This window comes from Ooceraea biroi, chromosome 4, assembly GCF_003672135.1.
Source record: "Ooceraea biroi isolate clonal line C1 chromosome 4, Obir_v5.4, whole genome shotgun sequence".
Classification (NCBI taxonomy): Eukaryota; Metazoa; Arthropoda; class Insecta; order Hymenoptera; family Formicidae; genus Ooceraea; species Ooceraea biroi.
In genome coordinates, this window is record NC_039509.1 from 17419947 (window position 1) to 17442162 (window position 22216).

Genomic DNA, 22216 nt, shown 5'->3' on the forward strand with positions numbered 1-22216 from the left:
GAATCGTTATAAATCAGTATTTCGAAAAAAAGGAATTTTAAAATTAAATAACCTGCGGTCAATGTTCATGTGAGAGAAATTGGAAGAGTTGTTTTTGAGGGCCACAATCACAAACGCACTTGCGATTGGCGAAACCTTACGGACAATCGTTCCCTCATTTACTCTCGTTTCCTTGTCCCGTTTTGTTTTTTCTTTGTTACGCCGTCTGCATTCTATTTCACATTATGTGAGACGAACTTTCCAATTCCTATTTTTCTTACGTTTTTATTTCCAAGGATTATCCTCGAATGGAGACGCTGAGTGTCGCGAATCTTCCCGTAGCTCTATAACGCAGAGAATCTCCCATTTTCTAGAGATACCAATTAAAGGGTCAAGTTTGGCGGTAAGCCTTCGGCTGATGCCGAGGATCCACACTTGCGTACGAGGGCGTTTACGTAATAACGCGGCGGAAGTGCATGCACACGAGGAGGAGCCGGACGCCCTACCGCCGAGCGGTACGTGCGGTCCACGATGGAATGCTAATGCTAATAACACAGACGTACACGTAAACTCTGGAGAGGGATTTAGATCACGGTGTTCCAGTTTCCGTCACCGCGATGTGTCTCCCTCGCCGCGATTTCCTGCGACTTTACGTCTTCGCTCGGTCTTCGCTAACGACCACAGTCACAAACGACCTTACACGTAATTATTATTATGCGGAGAAAGAGGAGAAGACAATCCTAGAAGACAAGGTGTGTGATATATCTGTCATTGAATGCCGGTGCGTGTGCACGGAGGCGTTTGCTGCCGCTCATCGTCGGCGTCAATAAAAATAAGCAAGAGGGCTGACGCGGAGCTGACGTCGCTCGATAGAACAAAAACGGAACACGGGCGATAAGTGAAAAAAATGCCATGCATCACATCAAACTCACGGGATCCACGGGTTAACGGGCTTAATCCCTTTGGGTTTATACATATATCTCGTCCGTTGCATTGTCCATCGTTATTCGAGTGCGCATCGCTCTTTTCTCTCTCCGGTCAGGCCATCTTTTAAAAATCGATCCCCCGGAGACAGGAGACAGCGCACGTTTGTCTTGTCGCGACATTTTGCGTTTCGCGTAAAGGTATTCGCGTGCAGACGTACGCCGTAACGTACACGTAGCTTACTTACGATATATCGCGCCGATATTTATCTTCGTTAGCCCCAATTCGCGTTCGGGTTAGGCGTGCCTCGCGGGTACACGTAAGGGTAGATACCGAGGCGCGCAGGCAAGTTAATCGCATTGTAAACCATTAGGGTTGGGTACAAATGGCCGTGTAACGTAAAAAAGGGTCAGCGGAAACTGATAAGGGATACGTAACGTTCGAACTGTGCGTTTAATTCGAAAATCGAAATAAATCGAAATAAATCGAAATTTTACGAGTACGAGAAAAGCTGCTAAAAGTTATTTATAAAAATAACGATCCAGCAATAACGTTCTGCATGTACAATAATAGAACTTTTCAGATGTATATAGATATATATACATAGAAAGATATATATATATATATATATATATGTATATATATGTATATAGATGTATAATTTCTATAATAGAAATGAGAATTTATGCCAGGTATAATATTAGAGACTAGTATTTTTCACAAAATGTAAACATTTTTGTTCTAAAGCCCGTTTTAGACTATGCAATATATATTTTTAAAGCAAGAAATATTGCAGAATATCATACACAAATTGCATGTGTTTTGTAAATTATTCAAGATATTGAAAACGTGCTCTATTCCTAAACAATTTTTATCTGCTGACATAGTTTGTACGTTTCGAGATCGAGATTCGAGAGAGTTTATGATTACTGCAAGATATGATAATCGCCTCGCTATTCGCCTGGCCTCTATATTATTCGTTTCGTTATACATGTTCCTATTAATAAACACGCTATTCCTATATACTGATGGCGTCCCTCCATGTTTTCAGTTTGTACATATTGCGTATACTAGAGCACATTGCGCAAATCTTGCGTCAAATAAAATATGAAGCATAAAACACAATACAATTCAACGGCAAGCAATTCTTGCAGCAATTCCTCAAAAAATTGCTCAAGAAATTGCGTCAAATCTAGCGCAATATATTACACAGTCCAAAACGAGCTTTCAAAAAATCTGCTGCAATTTAATCGAAGATAGAGCGGTGGCTGCAAAAAATAATCCGCAAAACCTATTTCCGAAGTCGCTGTTTTTCACTAGCTTCAGGAATAACATTTTATATCAGAACTGGAAATGAAAAACTAGAGGCTACCTAATAGGAAGACGTTTTAGGGGCGAGTGCACGCACATGTGCACATGCATAACGCACGTAGTACTTTATCAAGAACGCGACATTGAATAATAAGTGTTTATCTTGCGGAAATTTTGCAGTACTACCACGTGTTTACCGACAAGGTGCACAAGGTGAAGTCGCAAATCGCAATAAGGACGAAGATAATCCGTTACGAGCGGTGAGGTTGTAGGTGTGCGACACTGAGCGAGGCGAGCAAGGAGAATATGCAAAAATGCATGCCCCACGGTTAATGAAGTGCTCCACCTTTCTTTCTCTTTCCGTATTATTATCTGCCTGAGCGAGCGAATTCCATGAATAATCGAGCCGTGCCGTGTATATGTTGGTTATGCGGTATGAATAGTGCGCATTTCCAGGGGCTCTCGTTGCGTATGTACGCGTACGATGATTCATTTTTCGCTTCGACGCCGACCGGAAGCAGTATGACACTCGCGTTGACACACCCACTCATCCTCGATCGAAGAGGCAATAGGATCGATGCAAGGGGTGCAAAGAGATGCATTTATCAAAGAGAGAGAGAGGGAAGAAAACGGAAGAGCTGAGACGCAGTGTGTACGTGACAGTATACAGATAAAAATATAGCGCAGATATGCGATAATATAGTGAAGTAAAAAGAATGAAAAATCTCGAAATACGCTATTTTCTTAATAATATAATAAATTCTTAATAAAAGATGCATAAAGTATATGAGATCAATAATAGATATATAACAGCGCAAGGAAGTAAATAATAATTCATCAGACAAATTTCTAATTATAGAAAAAACTTGATACAGCTACAAGAAGTAATAAAAACAACAACTCAGAAATATACGGTAATGTAAAGTATGAATTGTCTTCGATATCTCACTTCCACACCACCGCGTGCCATATTCGATCGGTCGAGGTCCCCGCGTCGCTCCATTCACGCTTCGCGGAGCACAGACAAGATCATAGACGCGCGAATAATTACTGAAAGCGATCGAGAGTGCCGACCGATGGAAAAAGACGAAGGAAAGACGAGGGAACCTCTCTCTGTCTCTCCTTCTGTCTCTTTCACGTGAGTGCACGCGCGCGCTCTCTCTCTTCTTTCCTCCCTCGTCTCGCACTCGCGTGGTGCGCTCAAGGCGACATAAACGTGCTTTTTCTCACGGTGCGAATGAAACGAACGATACTTCTTTTTCCTCCTGACCAATAATAGTCTCGTCCTTCGTGCAAACGGCAAGCGGAGAGACCGCGCGGCGAGTCATCCGCGCGGCTTCGCAAAGAATCTAGGATTGAGGTGAGCGCGTAACAAGTCCCGGGGCCCGACTCACCCCACTATCAGGCGGCGGTGGCGGTGGTGGACTCGCCAACACCGTTTACCTACCTAGCTACCTATACCTGCTCACCTACGAATTTGCCTTGCCCATTGGCAGGAAGCATTTTTTTCCCGCATCACTCCCCCTTGGACCCTAAGCGCGCAGGAAAAACAATCCGCCGGGGATATATAAGCGATCCAGCGGGGTACAGCGAGATATAGTCAGTCCGCAGTACCGACAAGAGAGATTACGAGCAATCGCAGCAACATGTTCAAGTTGGTGAGTTAAAACACTTGGTATTTGAAATATCAAATCGCGAAAACGCTGGTGGAAGTGTGGGTATAGGTATCGATGCAATTTTTGCAACACAAATATCCAAGGAACGTTTTACATAGATATCTTTTTCTTGTGATCTTGTCTCGCATTTTTCTACCCTTTTTCGCTTACGTCGAAAAGAAACGTTGTAAAATGCACGTAAGATCGAGGATTATCGCGCGATCTAAAAATGTTTCTATTTCGAAAATGACATTTGGCCGGGTTATGTAACTTCGTCCCTTATAACTCTTATCTGAAGATTAGACTTATCTCTGGCTGCAGAGAGCGGCAATACCGCGTGAAATGCCTGGACGCTCCACGAACATTTGCTGTGAACTTTACTTACCGCCGCGGGCGCGATTTTATCGTCTTGGCATATGCTCGTTTCATTCGTATCGCATAATACTCGGTTGAAATCATGCTGAATATGCGTAAATAAAGCCTGAAGGCTATCCATGATGATGTGAAACATTCCCTTGGAAGCTTCGCGTCGTCATCGTCTTTAGGATATCAATCTTGCATAGAAAATTCTAATGTTGTGAGAAATTCACAACAAAACGTTTTCTTAAAATATGCCACGTATTTTCATCTTTGTGATTTATTGTTTAGTTCCCTAACGCGCACTTTTGCAGTTTGTACGTTGCAGACTGTGATTTTTTATTTTTGTAATGTTACTTCCGAAAGATTGATGATTACCTACATGTTCCTAAGTGTTCATCTTGCCACCCTTCAGTTCCATCACTTGAGAAAAAAGGATTATCAAGTCTACTATACATATTTAACGCGTTGTCATTGTCCATAAGAATAGGATGTATTCTTACAGTTATAGATATAATTCTGTAAGCGGTCTCTGCATCGCATGTCTCTAATGTTTCGAACTTTGCTGAATTATTGATCGTCTCAAACGTACCCCATTCACGGTGGATGCTCTTCACACATACTTATGCTTTACCACAGGCCGTTCTTTTCGCCATCCTTGCCTACGCATCTGCCACAGGCCTCTACTCCGGATACGGAGGACTCTACGGTTATGGTGGTTACGGCTACGGTGGTTATGGTTTGGGCCATGGAGTAGCGGCGATCGCACCTGCGGTCTCATATGCGCACGCTCCAATCGCAACTAGTTACGCTAATACGTACAAGGTAAGCTCTTTCAAACTAGATACGATGCGATACAAGGGGAGGATTATCAGCGTACCCCGTGGCTTCGACAATGGCTAAGAGCCAAAAGAGAGTTCCGCTTTCGCCCGAATAATCCATAAATGAACACTCGCGCGAAATAAATTTGATGAAAATGAGATTTTATTTTATGCGTAGCGGCTGTTGCACGTTACGCACTTTGACAGGATAAATCTTGAACAAAATAAATAAAATAATTATTGAAATTTTAATGAAAAATTCTCTCAATTGTTCGAGAATATTTTATTAACACAGAGAGAAAAGTATATAGCTAAAATAGAATGAGATAGAATAAACTAACAATAAAATGGAACAATTCTCTCTGCAGGTCGCCGTTGCGCCGACTGTCGCCAAGATCATTGCACCACCTATCACCAAAGTGGCGTACACCGCACCTGCTATCACAAAGCTCGCCTACGCTCCTAGTTACTCGGTACCACCGGTGTACACGGTTCCACCATCAGTCAGCTATCTGCACAACAGTCTTGGATATGGTCATGGATACGGTCTTGGTCATGGATACGGTCTTGGTTATGGTTACGGACTCGGCTATGGCCATGGCTATGGATATGGTGGATACTACTGAATGGGGCTAGCGAACCAAAGTCTTTAGGACTAATGGCCCCTCATCGACAAGTTTGATCGTAATGTTCGGTGTCACAGGCCTATATCCATGCCACAACTGCCACAAACTTTGTCATCTCGGCTATGTATAATATACATGATGTTTATAATATATATTTTCATCTTTTACATCGTCTTTGTTCTTTACAACGCTATCATTAAAATTGTCATTAATTATTATTGACTTAAAAATGACGCAAAGATATCTAGAGCTCGATCTAGTTTAAATTTCTATATTTCTGAGTGTTTAAGAACGCTCGAAAAAGTTAGGATATTTATGGGATATTAGGGCATTAGAATATAAAATCCAATCAGGACATCTATTTTCAGTCAATTGTCATCCACTAAATTAACTTTAATATTGTGTTTATGTATTAGTATTATTTAATATTACGTTACTCTTTGATCGTATCGTACTTAATTCTTCTTTTTCGGGATTGTAACTTTGATAACTCATCTTGTAATGTAATCGCTTTCGCGATACGCCTTACAAATTGAGATACGTGATCAGGTATTGAGATCTTGCGCCCGCAAAGATCCGTCACGTCTGACCGGAGACGCGATTGTTAGAGGCTTTTATATATGTTAGACCATCCATCCAACGAAGCGTAAGAGGTTACGCAAGGTGAGAAGGAGGCGTAGAGCATGAGTGCAAAGAAGCAGCGAGGCTTAAGAGTAGATCAAGGCTGGGGCGAGGCAACCCGCGAACTTTGTTTATTCCGATTTATGATTGGTCGTTTTGGTCCGTTTCTCTCGACGCAACTTCATAATTCCTCGATTTCATATAATAATACGCACTTTACATAACGCACGCCCGCCTCATTAAAGTTGCCTTTTATCCTACCAACACTTGGATCTCGCTTGAACAAGTACGATAATATGGTCATAAATATTCTATGTCTTCTAAGCAGTTCTACAAATTTATAACTCCAAAGTTACTTTTTAGAAATGTATTAATCACGATAATTGTTACTAAGTAGATTAACAAATAGTAAGTAATAACGTTGAGAGAACTTGAACTCTTTTACGATAAATAGAGTAACAATTATTAGCTTCAAGCTTAATCTCTTTGATTATAAAATAAAAGTGACTATAAAGATCCGGTATGTATACATAAGAGACATTATCAATTCGAGGGTGTCAAAAATAATATTTTCCGATTCAATAAAGGCAAATCTACGGATAATCTAATTGATATATGCGACAAGCTGCTCGCACAAAACGATTCTTTAAAATCAACATCTCCGTCCAAGGTAGATCGATACAAGAGATACTTCGACGAATTATGTGTTCTCGTTTTACGAATTTAATTTGCAAGCAGCGTTTCGATATACTGGGTGGACTTGTCGAATTACTGGATGTCTTTCCGAAAATATCAGTAAAACCATAAATTTCCGAAACTTTTCAATTTTTAACGTTGGATATTTTTGTAATCAAGTGTCGGACAATTACAATTTTCCCAAAGTAAAATCAATATCAAGTGAACTGAGGTAAATATAATTTCTTTTTCTATTTGCGCTTTCGTTAAATTCTTCATCGCGCTAATCACGCGAGAACCGTAATATTCTTCATCGAGGGAAAAATGCACTTTATATTGAAAAAATTTCTGGTAAAAAGGCAACGAGGTGGCTATGGGACAACCTGTATGTTGACCGCCGGTGCACCGTCTGCGCTCCTCGTTTATTCTTCGTCATGCCCGCTCGCTCAAACACAGTGGCGAAATTTGTGAAATATTACGACGTCAAGAGTCTGGGTTGCGGACAGTCGCTCATTCATTTATTTACTTTCTCGCTTATCGTTGCACGCGATCGTGCTCCAGATTTATTGGAGCAGGGTCGTCGCCTCTCTCACGGACTCCGCCCAACCGACGACGTCGGTGACTCGTTTTCGTTCCTCGCAGGAGGAGCCGAGTGAGGTTGAGAAAAAAATTGCGCATATATATGCGCGCGAGCGCTGCAGTTCTCAAGGTGAAACGCTCCGGAAAAACGAAAATGGATTTCATCGTGGAGACTGTGGAAAAGCTGGCGTGCGAATGTGATTGCTACCGCGTTCCATTTTCGGGGTTGGTAGTGACGAAGTCGGCCGGAAGTTATCGGACTTCCTTACTCGCGACCGCGACACTAATTACTCTGGTTGTAAGGGAGGTTGGGGCATTACAAGATACTTATTTAAAATGTTATCTAAACAACTTGGTTTATGTATTACCATATCCATCTGAAGTTCGAAATAGAGGTGCATATTGGCAAGATGATATTGTAACGGAAATCAGGACAGGTGTGATAAGCAATAGTAAAATTGCATGTTATTGAACATGAAAAAGTTGTGTTAAAACATTATTTTTTTAAATAAAAATAATGTTTACTGGAAACTATTAATTAAAAAATTGAAATTGTTTTTTACATTATATGTTCTCTTATTAAAATACATTTAATACTTAGTTTGCTATAATCACATTAAAATTAATTAATATTAAATTAATTCCGCCGTTTTAAAAAAATAACAAATTAATATTGTAATTCTTTTTCTTGTTTTGTTTAGCGTTAATCATCAATTTGTTAGATGTTAATTTCTTCATGAATCAAATATTCTCACAACGCGCCGTGTCTCACAGTGTCCTGATTTTCTTTACAGAATCAAACAATTTTTTTCTCACTTTACGAGTTTGAATACATTTTAGAACGTATATTAGTGCTAACCTGCTGCGTATATGTTTCTCGTGTAACATCGAGCAATTTTTTTGATCGCTATCATGTAGCCACGATGCACTGTAATTAATACATTGTTCCCCGTTGTAAAGTGAATATAAACGTACATCGCAACATCCTCGCGATCATATTCTATTGTGCGATATAGACGTGCACTGTCAATTATCGCATCGCCCGAAGCGTGTTAACGCGTCATAAGAGCGCGTGCGTTGGTGTTGCCTAATAACAAAATACCTGGGTTGGCTTTATTTCGGGATCACGAGATAAGTGACTTTGAGCGACGTCCCTACGATGAATGATGGGAGTTGTTGCGTATGGAGTTGTGTGATTCGCTTGGGAAGGTCGCGTAACTTTCTACGGTGTCGCGGGTTCATTGTGAGACACCGTTGACCTCGCACATTCGACACGCGTGATCTACGTGCGCAAGAGAAGTGAATTTATCAGTTCCATTTTATCAAAAAATTATGTAAACATTTATTGGCCAATTTGTTAAATGATTAACTCTGTGATAGGTGAAATTGAAAAACTCTCTGTAATGCGTGAAGAGTATTGGCATGCTCATTTTCCTTGAAATAATTTGACATGTGGACAGAACAAGTATTTTGAAAAAAGTTGCTATCAAAAAGCGTTGCTCTCATCTATCTCGTACAATTGAATAACATTTATAACAATATTCACTTCCGATAAATACTTTTTTTTTATCCGTTGCGACTATCCGATAACAGGTATGTTTAAAAAAGACATATAAATACATCATCGCTTCAGGCGTTATTGTTTTCGCTTTGAACATTTTGCGATCTGTATAAATATTTGCTTTTTTGTTATAAAATATTTTAAAAGTTTTCGGATTCGATGTTGAATCGGCGCAACATGTCAAAATTGTGATGTTAAAATTAGAATTAAATTACGTAAAACAGTTGAGAGGCGGCCTCTTAACTAATGTACAAGCGCATTTGGCTTTGCACGTAATTCGAGCGTTTCGACGTAGGCTGGCATTAAAATTCTCTTTGAGGCTTAAGTGCTTTAAGAGGATTACTTTTCGCTCGGCGAAATACATATTTCGTTTCGAACACGTCAACGGCCTCCATCCCGGCGAATCGATCATGTAACGGCAGACGTATAATAAAATAGAAGACGACATGTTATGTGATCAGGTAACAACAGATTTATTCTTATATTTGTGTGCAGTTTATATAAAAATTATATAATCTCTTCTTCGGGGGACCGCAGGGGTCCGATGTCAGCCAAAAATCCCTCCATAGGCAGAAAATCGACCCTGATCGATCCCTCGGCAAAGGTTGTCCGCGCTTCAGTGGATGTAGCTGACGGCAGGTGCGGCATAGGCGACGTGCGCGGCGTGCGCGGCGTACGTGAGCGGGGCTGCATGTGCGGCGTAGGCGACCGGTGCTGCATGCGCAGCGTAGGCGAGCGGTGCCGCATGTGCACCGTAGGCGAGCGGTGCCGCATGTGCACCGTAGGCGAGTGGCGCCGCGTGCACGAACGACGCGGGATGTGCCGAGTACGCGACGGCGGCGGGTGCGGCGGCGATCACAGGTGCAGTTGCAACCGCTGGGGCAGATGCCAGGAGGCCGGGCACTGGCGCCGCCGTGGCACAGGCCACCAGGGCGAGAAGAATGGTGAACTTGAACATGATTGCGGAAACGATGGGAGGAAGCTCGTAGGCTTAGCTCGTACACTTGACTGTGCAACTGCGAGTTTACTGGACCACTCGACTGATACCGGGATCCGTTCGTCGGGACTTTTTTATAGCGCGGCGCACCCCCCGTTTACGCGCAGGAGAACTGGTTTTCTATCGTACCACGCTCCGTGATCCAGAAGAAGTGGAAGCCGCGACCCGGGCTTACACACCTCCGCGGGCCAAGGTCTGCCGGATACGGCGAATTTCGACCAATCCAGAGATTTCGACCACTTTTGGCAGATAAGAGGCGGACGAGCGAGGAAACGGGCGGCTGAACGCGCGCCGGTCCCACCACTGCGGTGTCACAACATGACCAATGTGACCACCGAGTCGAATAATCGTATCGCATGCAAATCGCGATTATCATTAAATCGTTAATTCTTTTAACGATATCGCTTTTGGGGTGACATTTGGATATCGTACGACACTAATAATGTGCATATAAAATTTATGACTGTAACAATGGTTAACCCGCCATATGTAAATGATTGCGCAACGTTTGATCGCGAAAACAAATTTGCCACAAAATTACAAATTCAGCAGGTTAATCATAAATTAAATATACGTATAAATCTATATTATGAATCTCGATTAAACGTATTATGGGACCCGCTCGTGAAATTTTAATGTACTGGCACAACGTTTCTTGTGTAATTCATCAATTAATGTTGTCGGGGGGAAAAAGGGACTCGGGGAATGCAGCTTGCGTAAAGACGCGGCATAATATTTTATGCCATCCACACGATACATTGCGTAGAGGAGCAGTCGATGGTCTAGATGCCTATGCTGGCTGTCTAGCCGGCCGCACCGGAGTTGCGCTGCGATTTTCGTCAGTACGGGCTGTCACGCATTGTCGTTGCGAATGCATGATTGCGCAAGGGCGGTGACAATCCGCATAACGCATACGACACAGAAAGACTCGCACTCGACTGGTACACACACGAATCGCTTGCTCATGTACGCAGTCGTATGCGAAGTGCGTCGCGCGAAATTGTGTAAGTCGAGCATCTACTTTCGCGTGTCACAATGCTTTCCCCCTTGACCCGCCCTCCTGATTCTGGTCCACCACCCGTTTCATCGGCTTGAGACGTTGTAATATGCGTGTACGTAGGCGTAACGTCGCTCGATTTGCATTACTCAATCGTTAATTCATTATCGATATCGTGACATAAATGATTAATGTAAAAGTTGGGAGAGAAAAAGAGGAGAGAGAGAAGCGATTTCTGGAAAGTTCTCAAGTAATTAAGGATGAATCCTTTTAAGAGGTTTTTTCAAGACAAAATGTACAAATACAAAAAATTAGTTATCTTGAGAGAAAAGTGATCTTCTCCTAATTACTTAATCAAAAAGAGGATAATAGTTCGTGAGTTATCCCTGGAATAAATCATGGATACATCGAAAACTGTTAAGAACTTTTTGAACGGGCACATTTTCGAAAAAAGACGGTTATTGCGCACATACTTTTATTAAAACAACGTACGTTATCCTGTTAGGATAAAACCGCTTGGCGAGGAGAAACCCGCGTGCAAGGCAACCCGGATCGTAAATCGCTGCAATTCATAAGCATTAAAATAGGGTAAAGTACAAAGAGGAAGAGAAGCGTTGCCTCCTAAACGACCAAAGTCAGGGCAAACAACCTAAAAGCGTCCTTTGCTCGCGTGAACTGGTTAACCATTTTAACTGAAAGCTCGCAACTATTCCTAAGGGTCTAAGGGCTAACATACATTTTAATTATTCAAACATTGCTAACGAGAAATTTACACGTAATATATTACAGCAGTGCACAAAAATTGGTAACAAGATTGTTTCATAATCGACAATTCGAGTCGTCAATTAAGCGATTTTATCAATGTCACAATTGTATGTGTCAAGAATCAATCGAGGAAGTGACAAGTTGCCCAGTCATTGTTATCGCCCGCGGCAGTTGATATTTCGAACCCGTCGAACTAACCCGGGAGCTAATATATATCCGTAATGAATTGCTTGATAATTATGTACGATTGATCCCAACGCGTCTATATTCTAAAGAGTTAAATGATTGATCGTCGAGGTTGTGCCATTGAACCTCCTCCGTCTGGGACGCATTGCACAAAGAGAGCCGAAAGAGGAGATAAGGCCATCAGCAATGCGCGGCCGCCCTTTCGAGAATCCTGCGTCCTCGGGGAAGGAGCAAAATGATAATCGACAACGATCGTTTCCGTCGAGGCTACGTCAACGTGAAGGCGTATACGACGAGGATACGCGACGGTGAAGGGTCCGCTGGGCAAAGGCCGAAGGCGCGAACGATCGACAGTCCTTGGCAGTGCTTCTTCGGTGTGGTTGGCGTGGTAAAAAACGAACAAACGGAACGAAGACGCGGAGCGGGCGAGCGAGTGCACGAGGAAGGCAACAGGAACCGCTCGGGACCGGGTAGCTCGCTGGCCGCGAGGTGGGAGAGGTCAGTCCCGACGGATATAAGGGGTCCTAGACGCCGTGTCCAGGCATCATTCGCTCTTCAGCCGAAGCACGAAACAATCAACCATGTACAAGCTCGTCGTTCTCTTCGCCCTGCTGGCCTGCGCTGCGGCCGCACCCGGCTACCTGGCGGCACCCGCTGCTCTTCACGCGGCACCGGTCGTCGCGGCGCCCGCGGTCGCGGTCGCCCACACCGTCCCGGTCGCCACCAGCTACGCCAACACCTACAAGGTATCCGTGAAGAGCCCATTGGTCGCCGCTCCTGCTATCGCTTATACCGCGCCGGTCGTCAAAACCGCGCCGTTTGTCGCCGCTGCGCCGTTCGTCGCCCATGCTGCACCAGTCGCCTACGCCGCCCACGCCCCCGTTGTCGCCCTCCACTAAGGGAACAGCTCTAGCCAAGACTTCACATGTCTCATATCTTCACGTCATCTCCACGCGGCGACCGTGACGTGCCGACAAAGACGGCGCGTCTTTGCCGTCACACCCGGACAACGCGACGATGACGATTTATCGGAACGACCGGCCAATCGACCGACTCCGTCTGTTGTTTCGGCAGCGAACAACTCAGCCGAATACCTCGATTAAATCTGTACCAACTCGCCCGCACGGTCGAACGACCGTTCGCTACGATTAATCAATAAAATTGCCATTTCTGCCTTCACGTGAAATCCCCTGTGTTCATTTGTTTCTTGTCAATCCTCCCAGTTGAGAAGATCCTGGAGCTGCAATTTCCAGAGGCTTTATCGCGGATATCGTTTTTCGTAAATTCCAGTTCTCTCCCTCTCTCTTTCCCTGTGCCCTTCGTAAATAGAATTTTAGTGTATTCACTGAACAATGTAACGCTGCATGTTACATCGTGCAAACGGCAGTTTAACAAATTTTATCGGCGCTGGACTGCTTCGCTGGATTCTTACCCCGTGCCATACCTGAGGGGTTAATTCTCCTGCATCACGTACCACCCGTGCTTATCCGGGATCGCGGGATTCCACCACCCCGTTCTTCCTTTGCTCGTCCCGGAGAATCCGAACTTTTTCCTCGCACGAGCGATTGGCAAACACGAAGCGTCGTGATCACGGGGTGATCTCGTTCTTATAGTTTTTTATTTGGGCACACCGCGCTGCTCGCCACGCCCCGCGTGCTACCGGCCACCTACCTCTCTACGTAGCTAGCTACCTATCCGTTTACGTGAGGCTTTTCTCAAAATAGGATTTGGAACGACTCGATGAAAAGTGTTTACCGACTTGGCGATCAACGGTTGTTTGAGTTTCGGCTTTAGTCCACACCCCTTCTCGTCCCTTCTTCACCCCCTTCACCGCCCCGTTTCTCGACACTTGTGTGAGAGAAACTTTGCCGTGCGCTGTTGGGTCACGTATATTGAATATATTTACAAGAAACATACAAAACCCGCTCATGCACTTTTCACGAACCCAACTTGTTAAATTCTTTACCGAAGCTTTTTAAAAAAGTCCCCGCGATAGAGAAAGAGGCAGAGCAAGAGAAAAGTTTGCGAATTATTCACTATCGTATCTACATTTGCGAACGAGAGTTGTAGATGATACTACATCTATATGTTTGTTATCACCGATGCTAGATGCAACGAACATGTCAGTCAATTGCATTAAATTGTTTGTCAAGCGATAGTTTTATTAAAATACAATAGTACATTGAAAATTGAGTCGTTTTAAAGATCACTTTAAATAGTGACCATTAAAAAAAAAATACTTAAACCTCGTAAAAGCCAAGTCCTATTTTCTCTTAATAGTTGTTAACTAATTAGCTATCTGTTGATAATTGTTTAGTAACTATTAAGTAATAACTTATTTACTTAATAAATTTAGGTGTCCTCCAAATTATAATGCATCAGTTTTTGTCGGAGACGCCTTTGATGCTACACGTTTAGGAGAAACAGATAAATGAGATCGTTAAGATCAAGCACGGTTTCAGCCACAATTTTCACGCTCAAGCGCTTTTTGTGTGTTTCACTGGGGAGTATCCATTCTTTCTTGCTTCTATGGCGTAAGTGCTTATTGTTACTAGGAGGTGAAGAGTAAAAGTAAAGTCTCGAGATCGCGAAGGTAGCCCCTTTGTTCGTCCGTCAAGTATACCCCACAAACTCATGGCGGTGACAAAAAGCCTTAACGCCTTCAGCACCAACAAACGGCAAGAACATAATCCGTACATCCTTCATCTGTTTCGATTTTCGTAATGCATCGGCTAGTCACAATTTGTCACTATTTCAATCTCTCTCTTTTCTATTTCAAGCTCTCTCAATCTTCCTCTTTCGCTACGTAACTATAGCATTATTTATATATATATATATATATATATATATATATATATATATTATACATATTATACATATACATATTCAGATTAATTTTATAATAATATCTGTACGTGAATTCTTTTGTAAAATGTCTGATAATGTTTCTGATAATTATTTCATTTAATATTTGCTAATATTTATATAGTTTTAATATTTGTACATTCTTATATATATTTAATTTCCGTTTATGAAGTCTTTAATTTTTAATTCTTATACACCGACGAGAGGAACACACTAAATTAGGAAATATTTTCCGAAAATAAAATATTTAGAATTCAAGCCATCTCTCGGCCCTCGGGAATCCTTAATATTTTATACGAACGGGAAAACAATTCCATAGGAGCAAGCTTTACACATGTGCATATTTCCAGACGAGAACGTGGATGCCTTTGGTTGGCGCATTGAATATTCTCTGATACATCCGTGAAACTACAGACTGGTAGACTGGTTGAGTTCTTATTGCATAGACCTTGAAGGTCTCTCGAAGATCACGGAAGTCCTCTCCTATATAAGCACGCGTAGATCCGCGTGCGTGCAGATCGGTCCCAGGTTCTGATCCAAAAGTAGCAAAAACCCATCGTCATGTTTAAACTGGTAAGAAAAATGTTTCTTAACTTATTAGTGTCTTCCAGCACAATTAAATTGACATAATCAGTATATACCACCAATTACCACCTAGCAATTACCACAGCAATTAAAAACTGTTCAAAGAAATTAAAAAGAATTAAGGATTGACAACAGTATATACGCGTTTGTTAAAGACACTATCGACTTAAATCCAACTCATCGTCGAGCTAATTATTCAGAGCATGCTTGAACAAAGAACAACGTTCGATCATTCGATTCGCTGATAATCTCGAGGCAATTATTTATCAATTAAACGATGTTGCCTTTGTTGATGTTCTACTCTTCGCGAAAATACCCGAAAAAAGTTTCACATTGGTGGCGAACGTTCTCTTTCGCAGGTGGTGATTTCCGTGCTGGCGAGTATCGCCTCTGTGCAATGTGGAGCCATTCTCACGCCTGTCCTCGGCAAGCTCGTTTCCGAAAAGGTTGTCGAATCCCACGGCAACAACGTGGTGCACGCATCGGCGCCTCTGGTCACCGCGTCTGCACCCGTGCTGAGATACACGGATGTGGCACTTGTACAGCAGCCACTCGCCGAGGTCGTGCAGCCCGTGGCGAAGGGTTCCTTGATCGCGGAGAAGACGATCGAGGCACACGGCCATCAAGTGATCCACAATGCGCATCCGGTAATCACGGTGGCGAAGCCGTTGGCCGCCATCCAGTCACACGTCGCGATACCTACGCTCGCTGCCCGCGAATTAGCGTATACGGCCCCGATCTACTATCCGTACTCTCATCAGCTGATCGGCGAGAAGACCGTGTCCAATTACGGATACAGCATTCAACATCTCGCGTAATCGAAATTCTAAAGAGCACGCTTGATTTAACGGAATAATTTGTCATTTGATAGCTCTTTCTTGGATGCAGAATCGTCCGCATGATTACGATCCCCTATCTGGGAATAATTTATCACGTTAGAATTAAATTTCACTTGACAAAGGAAAAATATATATCAGTAAGCTTCGTGGCTTTGCGGTAGAGACGAAAACTGTCGGTCTCCGTCGTGCTCTTTAATAGTTAAAGAAACATTCTTGATATATCGTCGGTGCTCGCAGTCGGAAAATCGCTAGCGCTCATCCGGAACTCTGTCATCGCTCTCAATCAATTTCGCGGCGACGTTGTCCTCATAGATCATTTCAGTGACTGTCCCAAGTTCAGGAACGTTCGCGCGACAAGCGTCGACAAACGGGTCGAAGTCGGCAGTCTTTAGCCTGGGAAAGAGGCCGGTCGGTCACGTTTGTTTTTACATTAAGACGAAAAATATTGCGTTTGGCATACTCGACTTGAATGTAAATTTCTTAATAAATTTTTCTGCATTTTTATGTCTTGATATGTATTTTCCGCATTAGAAAAAGTGAGAAACCATTCCAGTCATCCAGAAATATCCAAATCTCTCTCTCTCTCTCTTTGTTAGCTACACATTTCCTTTATTGTCACATATCATATTGTATTATACTTTTTTCATCCTCGACAGCCCGGTAATTTAAAATCACTCGTGTGATTGTTTAGCGACTTGCAATAATGCCTGTCCTGTCAGCGGCATGCCGCAATATCGATCCGCGCCTCGATATAAATTGCCCAGTGCGCGATCGCCTCGAGGGCGTATACACACTTGGATCCTCAAGGTCTCGGGTGAACGAACCGCGGGTATTGCTAATGACCTCGGTATACCTGGTCTACTGAGCACCGTATGGCGTTGCAAGCCTCATCGTATCGTTCGTGTGGTATCCCCGAGAATCGCGCGTATGGTCGCCGCTGGCTTATCGGACCCTCTCGCGTCTCTCTTTCTTAAATCACGTCCTATACGACAGCCATACGTACCCATATAGATACACACACACACACACACACACACACACACACACACACACACACACACACACCGAGGAAATATCGACGGGAGAGTTACAGCGGGGACGTACGTGCTGCGTCCGAGAGACGTGGATCGATAATTGAAAAATGCTAAGTCGAAGACCTCTTGCGCGCCGGGATTGTTTCTCGAAATCGAAGAAAGAAGAAATAGGAATAGGAGGTAATGGAAGAAACGTTTCCCGGCACGAAGCATTATTCTTATCGATGTACCGTATCCTCCCGCACGTTTCACGTGCTATACATTTAGCAGAATATAGTGCCAAGCTGTTGAAATTCGCCCTTTGACTTTTATCAAAAGCATATATCTAGATCATAAAATGATTAAGTATCTTTCTTGACAGTGTCACTAATTACTCACTATACAAACATATTGGCCATTATTATCTACAAGTCGTAGATAACATGTTACTGATTAAACAAATTCTTTCTTAAAATTAAAATTTCTTAAAATTAAATTCTTAAATAAATTTTAATTTTGAGCAATTTTAAAAGTAGAATCACAACGCAACAATTTGAGAGTTTAGAAAAGTTTCGTTGCCCCTACCATTTACGTTCAGTTGCGACAACAACATCAATCTATTCCAATCCCCGTCAATTATCTTTCTCTGTTTATGGCATAGATATATAGCCATGAGTTATAGGTACTCTAAGAGTAGATGTAAACGGAGGAGTCAGGATGGGTTGCATCGTAACTACAGCCTTGCCCGTCCCTCAGAGTCACGAGGAATGCGGCGGTACGGCAGTTAGGAACTTTTGTAGTACCGGACGAGTCTACTTTTTACAGTATCCCCCGAGACCTCTATAAGTACGAGGAGACCGGGCTGGTGCGCGCACTGACACGGGGTATCGTTCCCGAGTGAATCCGTGCGCACAGTGAATCCTCGCTCTAAGTCGCCATGCTGCGATTCGTAAGTAAATCGATGTTCCGTCGACGTTGCGCCGCGAGACGCCAAGTGCATCCGCGATCGATCTCCGATCGTAATGAAATCGCGGGTGAAGGGGGCAAAAATTACATAATTACGATTTTCACGATCACGCGTGGCGAACGTGGACCATTGTTCGTCTCGCTCGGATTCGAATTCGGAAATGCAAGGAATGCGAGCGTGCGCTCGCTCGATGGTACCGGATATCGGTGGCGGTTTTTCCGGACAATATTTGCGTCACGTAGACTCATTTGCCTCGCGCGGACCGAACGGTTACTTATATTCACCGACGTGCGCCGAAGTTTTCCAATTTAAATAGAAGTGGCCCGCCCTCACGAAGACGATTACTTGCAGATCCTGCTCGGCATCCTCGTCGGCCTGGCGTGGTCCGCACCAGCACCGGCCCCCAAAGCGGCACCCGCCCCCAAACCGCTCACCCTCATCTCCGAGCTAAAAACGCCAGCATCAACCACCAAGCTTGCTCCGTTGATTGCGCCGATCGCCGCCCCTGTGATCGCACCGATCTCTCGCATCGCGTATTCCGCGCCCGTTTTATCGCAGGTGAGTATCAAAAGGGTCAAAGAGCGTACATTTTTTCGATATTGCGGTCCGCTCGATAGTTGGAAACCGACTTGCGCATGGAGGAAATGTTTACTTTCTAAAAGAATAACGGAATCATGAAACTAGGAGTGAATAATCTCGATTTGACGAACGGATGATAAGGACCAGCGCAAATTTGAATCTACAATTACACGTATCTTAAATCTCGCGAGTTTACAATGTAAAAAGAAAAATAAAATATTCGAGTTTACAATCAAACTCGAATATTTTCTTTTTCTTTTTACATTTAAAAAATGGCTGTGCGAGCAGACTGCGCTTCCAACAAACTATGTGATTCTTCATCTTGAGCTTCGCTGTTCTTAGATATCACCGTACGCTTACGCTTATTCCGCGCCGATTGCGGAGATCCCATCAACTTACTCGATCGAGCAGCATGGATACCATATTACCTACTGATCATCGTGCAAAGATCATCGGACCGGTAGCCGACGACCTCAGTGAAGCACGTGTGGAAGTTTCTGTAGCAGCTCGCAGCTTGTCTCTCCTCATCGATAATCATCGTCTCTCTATCGTGTAATCTCATCCACGCAAAAAAAAGAATCTAGTGAAAGTTATTGTGTTTGTTTCTCAGATCCTACGCCTCTCTCCCCTCCTCCTCCAGAAGGCTCTCGTCTTCGACAGCTTCGAATAAAATTACGTAGTCACAGCTGATTCTCTTTTCTCGTTCCTCGAGGAGCGAACTACCAGCAGAATTCTTTTCTTAATCGGTTTGCAAAGAAATCCGATTTCCGCGAAATCTTTTTGTATTAGATAATATTTCATACAATACATCTGGCAAGAGAATCTTTTTAATTTTTTACGCTCAAACCGCGCTTTTATGCTGCGTTACTCTTATAGTTGCGTCGCTCGCTCGCTCGCCTGAATCTATTTGCATTCAGGCGCAGAAGAGAAAACGCATAAGGATACATGAATTGGGTCAAGACAATTCACGCGCGGTTTACTGCGGCGTGATCCGCGACACGAAATTCCCAGTGTTACAAAAGCCCGCGGAAAATCCCTGTTACGTAACAGTGAAGTGCGTGGAACGTGAAAGGAAATCGGCAGCGGGAGCACTGCCGTGATCACCGATACGTGACGCGAAAGAGAAGGTCCTTAAGGGCTTTATAGGCACTAGCCTGTTGCGAGAGTCCGAGTAATTCTCCCCCGGGAAATGCCGGCGACGAGACGGGCGAACTAAAAATTCTCACGCAATTCTTCCGAAATCGCAAGACCGCGTAACTTCCGGTTGCGCTGAGAGGAAACTCACGGGATTCGATTAGACGGAATTCCCGCGAGACCCGACAAGGCGGAAAGCGGAAAACTTCACTGACGCGTGATCGACCCTTGAAATGTACTTTCTCCCGGATACTGAGAGCGTAACGATCTGTAGGGCGCGGATAGTGAGTCTGACGTCAGCGATGCGCACCGTTTAATCCCTATAATGAAAGTTTCTTTTTAATACAAACACGCGTAATCGCGTTCCGGTTAAATGGAAATCTTAATATGATATTTTGACTTGTTTTCTCCTGGCGGAGGCGTCTTCGACGCGCCTCTTCACTTTCTACCGCGTGATCAGTTGAGAGTGAAAATTACTATTTTATATATCAGACGCACGCGATGATCCAAGCACACGAAGTCAAGGTCGATGCGCTCCACGGCACCGCGAGAAGAAAGTATCCAAACCGGTACATTTTTTTTCTTTTATGTGCTCGATGACTCGAGCGATTTATTCCGGCGGAACGAGGGACGACAACATAACGCAAGCCGCGAGGAATCGAATCCACGTCTACGTAGACTCGATTAGAAGAATTAATACAGCGTTGCGTTACGGAGCACTATGGAAACAATGTAGGCTAATGACCACGAATTTACGAGATACAAAACCGCCTTCATGGAATTACGATTGCGACAGTAGTAGCGTGGAAGTTCCTCTAATCGAATCTTCGAGATGCCTGTTATTTGCTTGTCAGATGACCTCGGCGAGATGACCCGAATAGGTGGCAACTTTTATGTAATTTCATTGACGAAAAGCCTAAATGACGTAAGGCGATTTCATTCATCTAACAGGTATACCGCGCATTAACGTACTGGACGACAACGGCATTAATATTGAACGTTTTTACCTCTTACATAACACCGGATCCGCAGGAAAAACCCAGCCCGCGTTCTCCAGAAATAGTGTGGCAAACTGATTTTACGAAGGATCGTGCAAATCTCTCTGCGTCCGAGGGTGTCCTTTGGCGTTCGCCTCTTTGTTTCGAGAAAATGACGGGGGAGTGATTAAAGTGATTTGCATAGAAAATATCGAAACCTTATTTGCGGCCTTTTTTCTGTAATGGCGAAGAACGTGTGAAACGAATAACGCAAGCGCGACACATACGATACAAAATTTAATATTTTTAATATTTTAAAATTATGTTTTCCCTCTTGGCGCTCGCAATACATTTTACTATTATATGCATTAAATGAATTTCGAATTTAATTAATCGGCGCACAATCAGTATGAAGCAATTAAATATTAATTTTCCTTTACAATTTAGTTTAACGGTTTCGCGGACTGATGGTAGCAAATCCCCTTTTATTACGAATTAATAAACATTTTTAATTTAACGTTGTAAGTATATTAAAACGTATTGACAGAAGCCGCATAAAATATATCCTCGTTTTACTCTTTCACTGGATTCGGGATTAATCGATTATCCCATGTGAAACTTCCTCGTAGCCTCAATGTAAATTTCATACATTTGAGCTCATTGTACTCTTTCCATCATATCTATATTTTTCCGATAAAATACATATTTTATAAGCTCTTTCTCTCTATTCAGCATAGAAAGTATAATATGAAACAAGTATAGGATGAGATTCACTGTATGCAATACCGTCATATTTATATATTTACCCTGCAACCCTGCGGGTCGATGAAAATATACTACGTAGCCATAAAGAGAATCGGGAAAAATGGAGTACGTTACAATTTCTGGTATTTGGTGTAACGAAAAAATAAGTACGACAGTCCGAACATACGCTACTATGCTCAACTAACACTCTTTCTAGCTTCGCTTTGTTTTACCGTCTGCTAAGAAGCGTCACGAAGACGGATGTCCGCCTGTTGAATGACTCATGGATGTACCCCACCGGTAGCTGGCCCAGCATCCACGAAAGGGACGTGTATATAAGATTCGAGCGTCTTGGGTAAAAGCACAGACAGCGGCGTTGTGCACGGAGAAAGTGTTGGGCTAGAGAGCGAGAGTCCAAGTATAAGACGTGGTCGCGAGCTGTTCGAATAAATCGGTTTA

At 43.3% G+C, this 22216-nt stretch overlaps 5 protein-coding genes across 5 annotated transcripts; 4 read left to right on the forward strand and 1 right to left on the reverse strand.

Annotated features, from left to right (window-relative positions):
* The first annotated feature begins 1717 nt into the window (after positions 1–1717).
* LOC105282422 (cuticle protein 64) lies at positions 1718–5840 on the forward strand. The gene is made up of 3 exons (XM_011344368.3): positions 1718–3872; positions 4866–5051; positions 5416–5840. Exons 1-3 carry the CDS (start codon positions 3861–3863, stop codon positions 5671–5673), a joined length of 456 nt encoding a protein of 151 aa, XP_011342670.1. The 5' UTR covers positions 1718–3860; the 3' UTR covers positions 5674–5840.
* A 3718-nt stretch (positions 5841–9558) lies between these two features.
* On the reverse strand, positions 9559–10649 carry LOC105282428 (pupal cuticle protein C1B). The gene has a single exon (XM_011344380.1). The coding sequence runs from the start codon at positions 10065–10067 to the stop codon at positions 9726–9728; it is 342 nt and encodes a 113-aa protein (XP_011342682.1). The 5' UTR covers positions 10068–10649; the 3' UTR covers positions 9559–9725.
* Positions 10650–12546: 1897 nt separating this feature from the next.
* LOC109611253 (cuticle protein 38-like) lies at positions 12547–13240 on the forward strand. Its single transcript, XM_020033023.1, has one exon. It carries the CDS (start codon positions 12636–12638, stop codon positions 12951–12953), a length of 318 nt encoding a protein of 105 aa, XP_019888582.1. The 5' UTR covers positions 12547–12635; the 3' UTR covers positions 12954–13240.
* Positions 13241–15397: 2157 nt separating this feature from the next.
* On the forward strand, positions 15398–16847 carry LOC105282434. Its single transcript, XM_011344384.2, has 2 exons — positions 15398–15492; positions 15864–16847. The coding sequence occupies exons 1-2, from the start codon at positions 15481–15483 to the stop codon at positions 16320–16322; spliced, it is 471 nt and encodes a 156-aa protein (XP_011342686.1). The 5' UTR covers positions 15398–15480; the 3' UTR covers positions 16323–16847.
* Positions 16848–18151: 1304 nt separating this feature from the next.
* Positions 18152–19491, forward strand: LOC105283507 (protein PRRC2C). Its single transcript, XM_020033025.2, has 3 exons — positions 18152–18305; positions 18675–18881; positions 19245–19491. The coding sequence occupies exons 1-3, from the start codon at positions 18294–18296 to the stop codon at positions 19335–19337; spliced, it is 312 nt and encodes a 103-aa protein (XP_019888584.1). The 5' UTR covers positions 18152–18293; the 3' UTR covers positions 19338–19491.
* Positions 19492–22216: the final 2725 nt, after the last annotated feature.

Excerpts from the sequence above, each read along its gene's own strand:
- LOC105282428 (XM_011344380.1), bottom strand. The coding sequence starts at position 10,067 with ATGTTCAAGTTCACCATTCTTCTCGCCCTGGTGGCCTGTGCCACGGCG.
- LOC105282422 (XM_011344368.3), top strand. Across the intron at positions 5,052-5,415 it reads GTTACGCTAATACGTACAAG|GTCGCCGTTGCGCCGACTGT; the intron begins GTAAGCTCTTTC and ends TTCTCTCTGCAG.
- LOC109611253 (XM_020033023.1), top strand. The coding sequence starts at position 12,636 with ATGTACAAGCTCGTCGTTCTCTTCGCCCTGCTGGCCTGCGCTGCGGCC.
- LOC105283507 (XM_020033025.2), top strand. Across the intron at positions 18,882-19,244 it reads CCGCGCCCGTTTTATCGCAG|ATATCACCGTACGCTTACGC; the intron begins GTGAGTATCAAA and ends CGCTGTTCTTAG.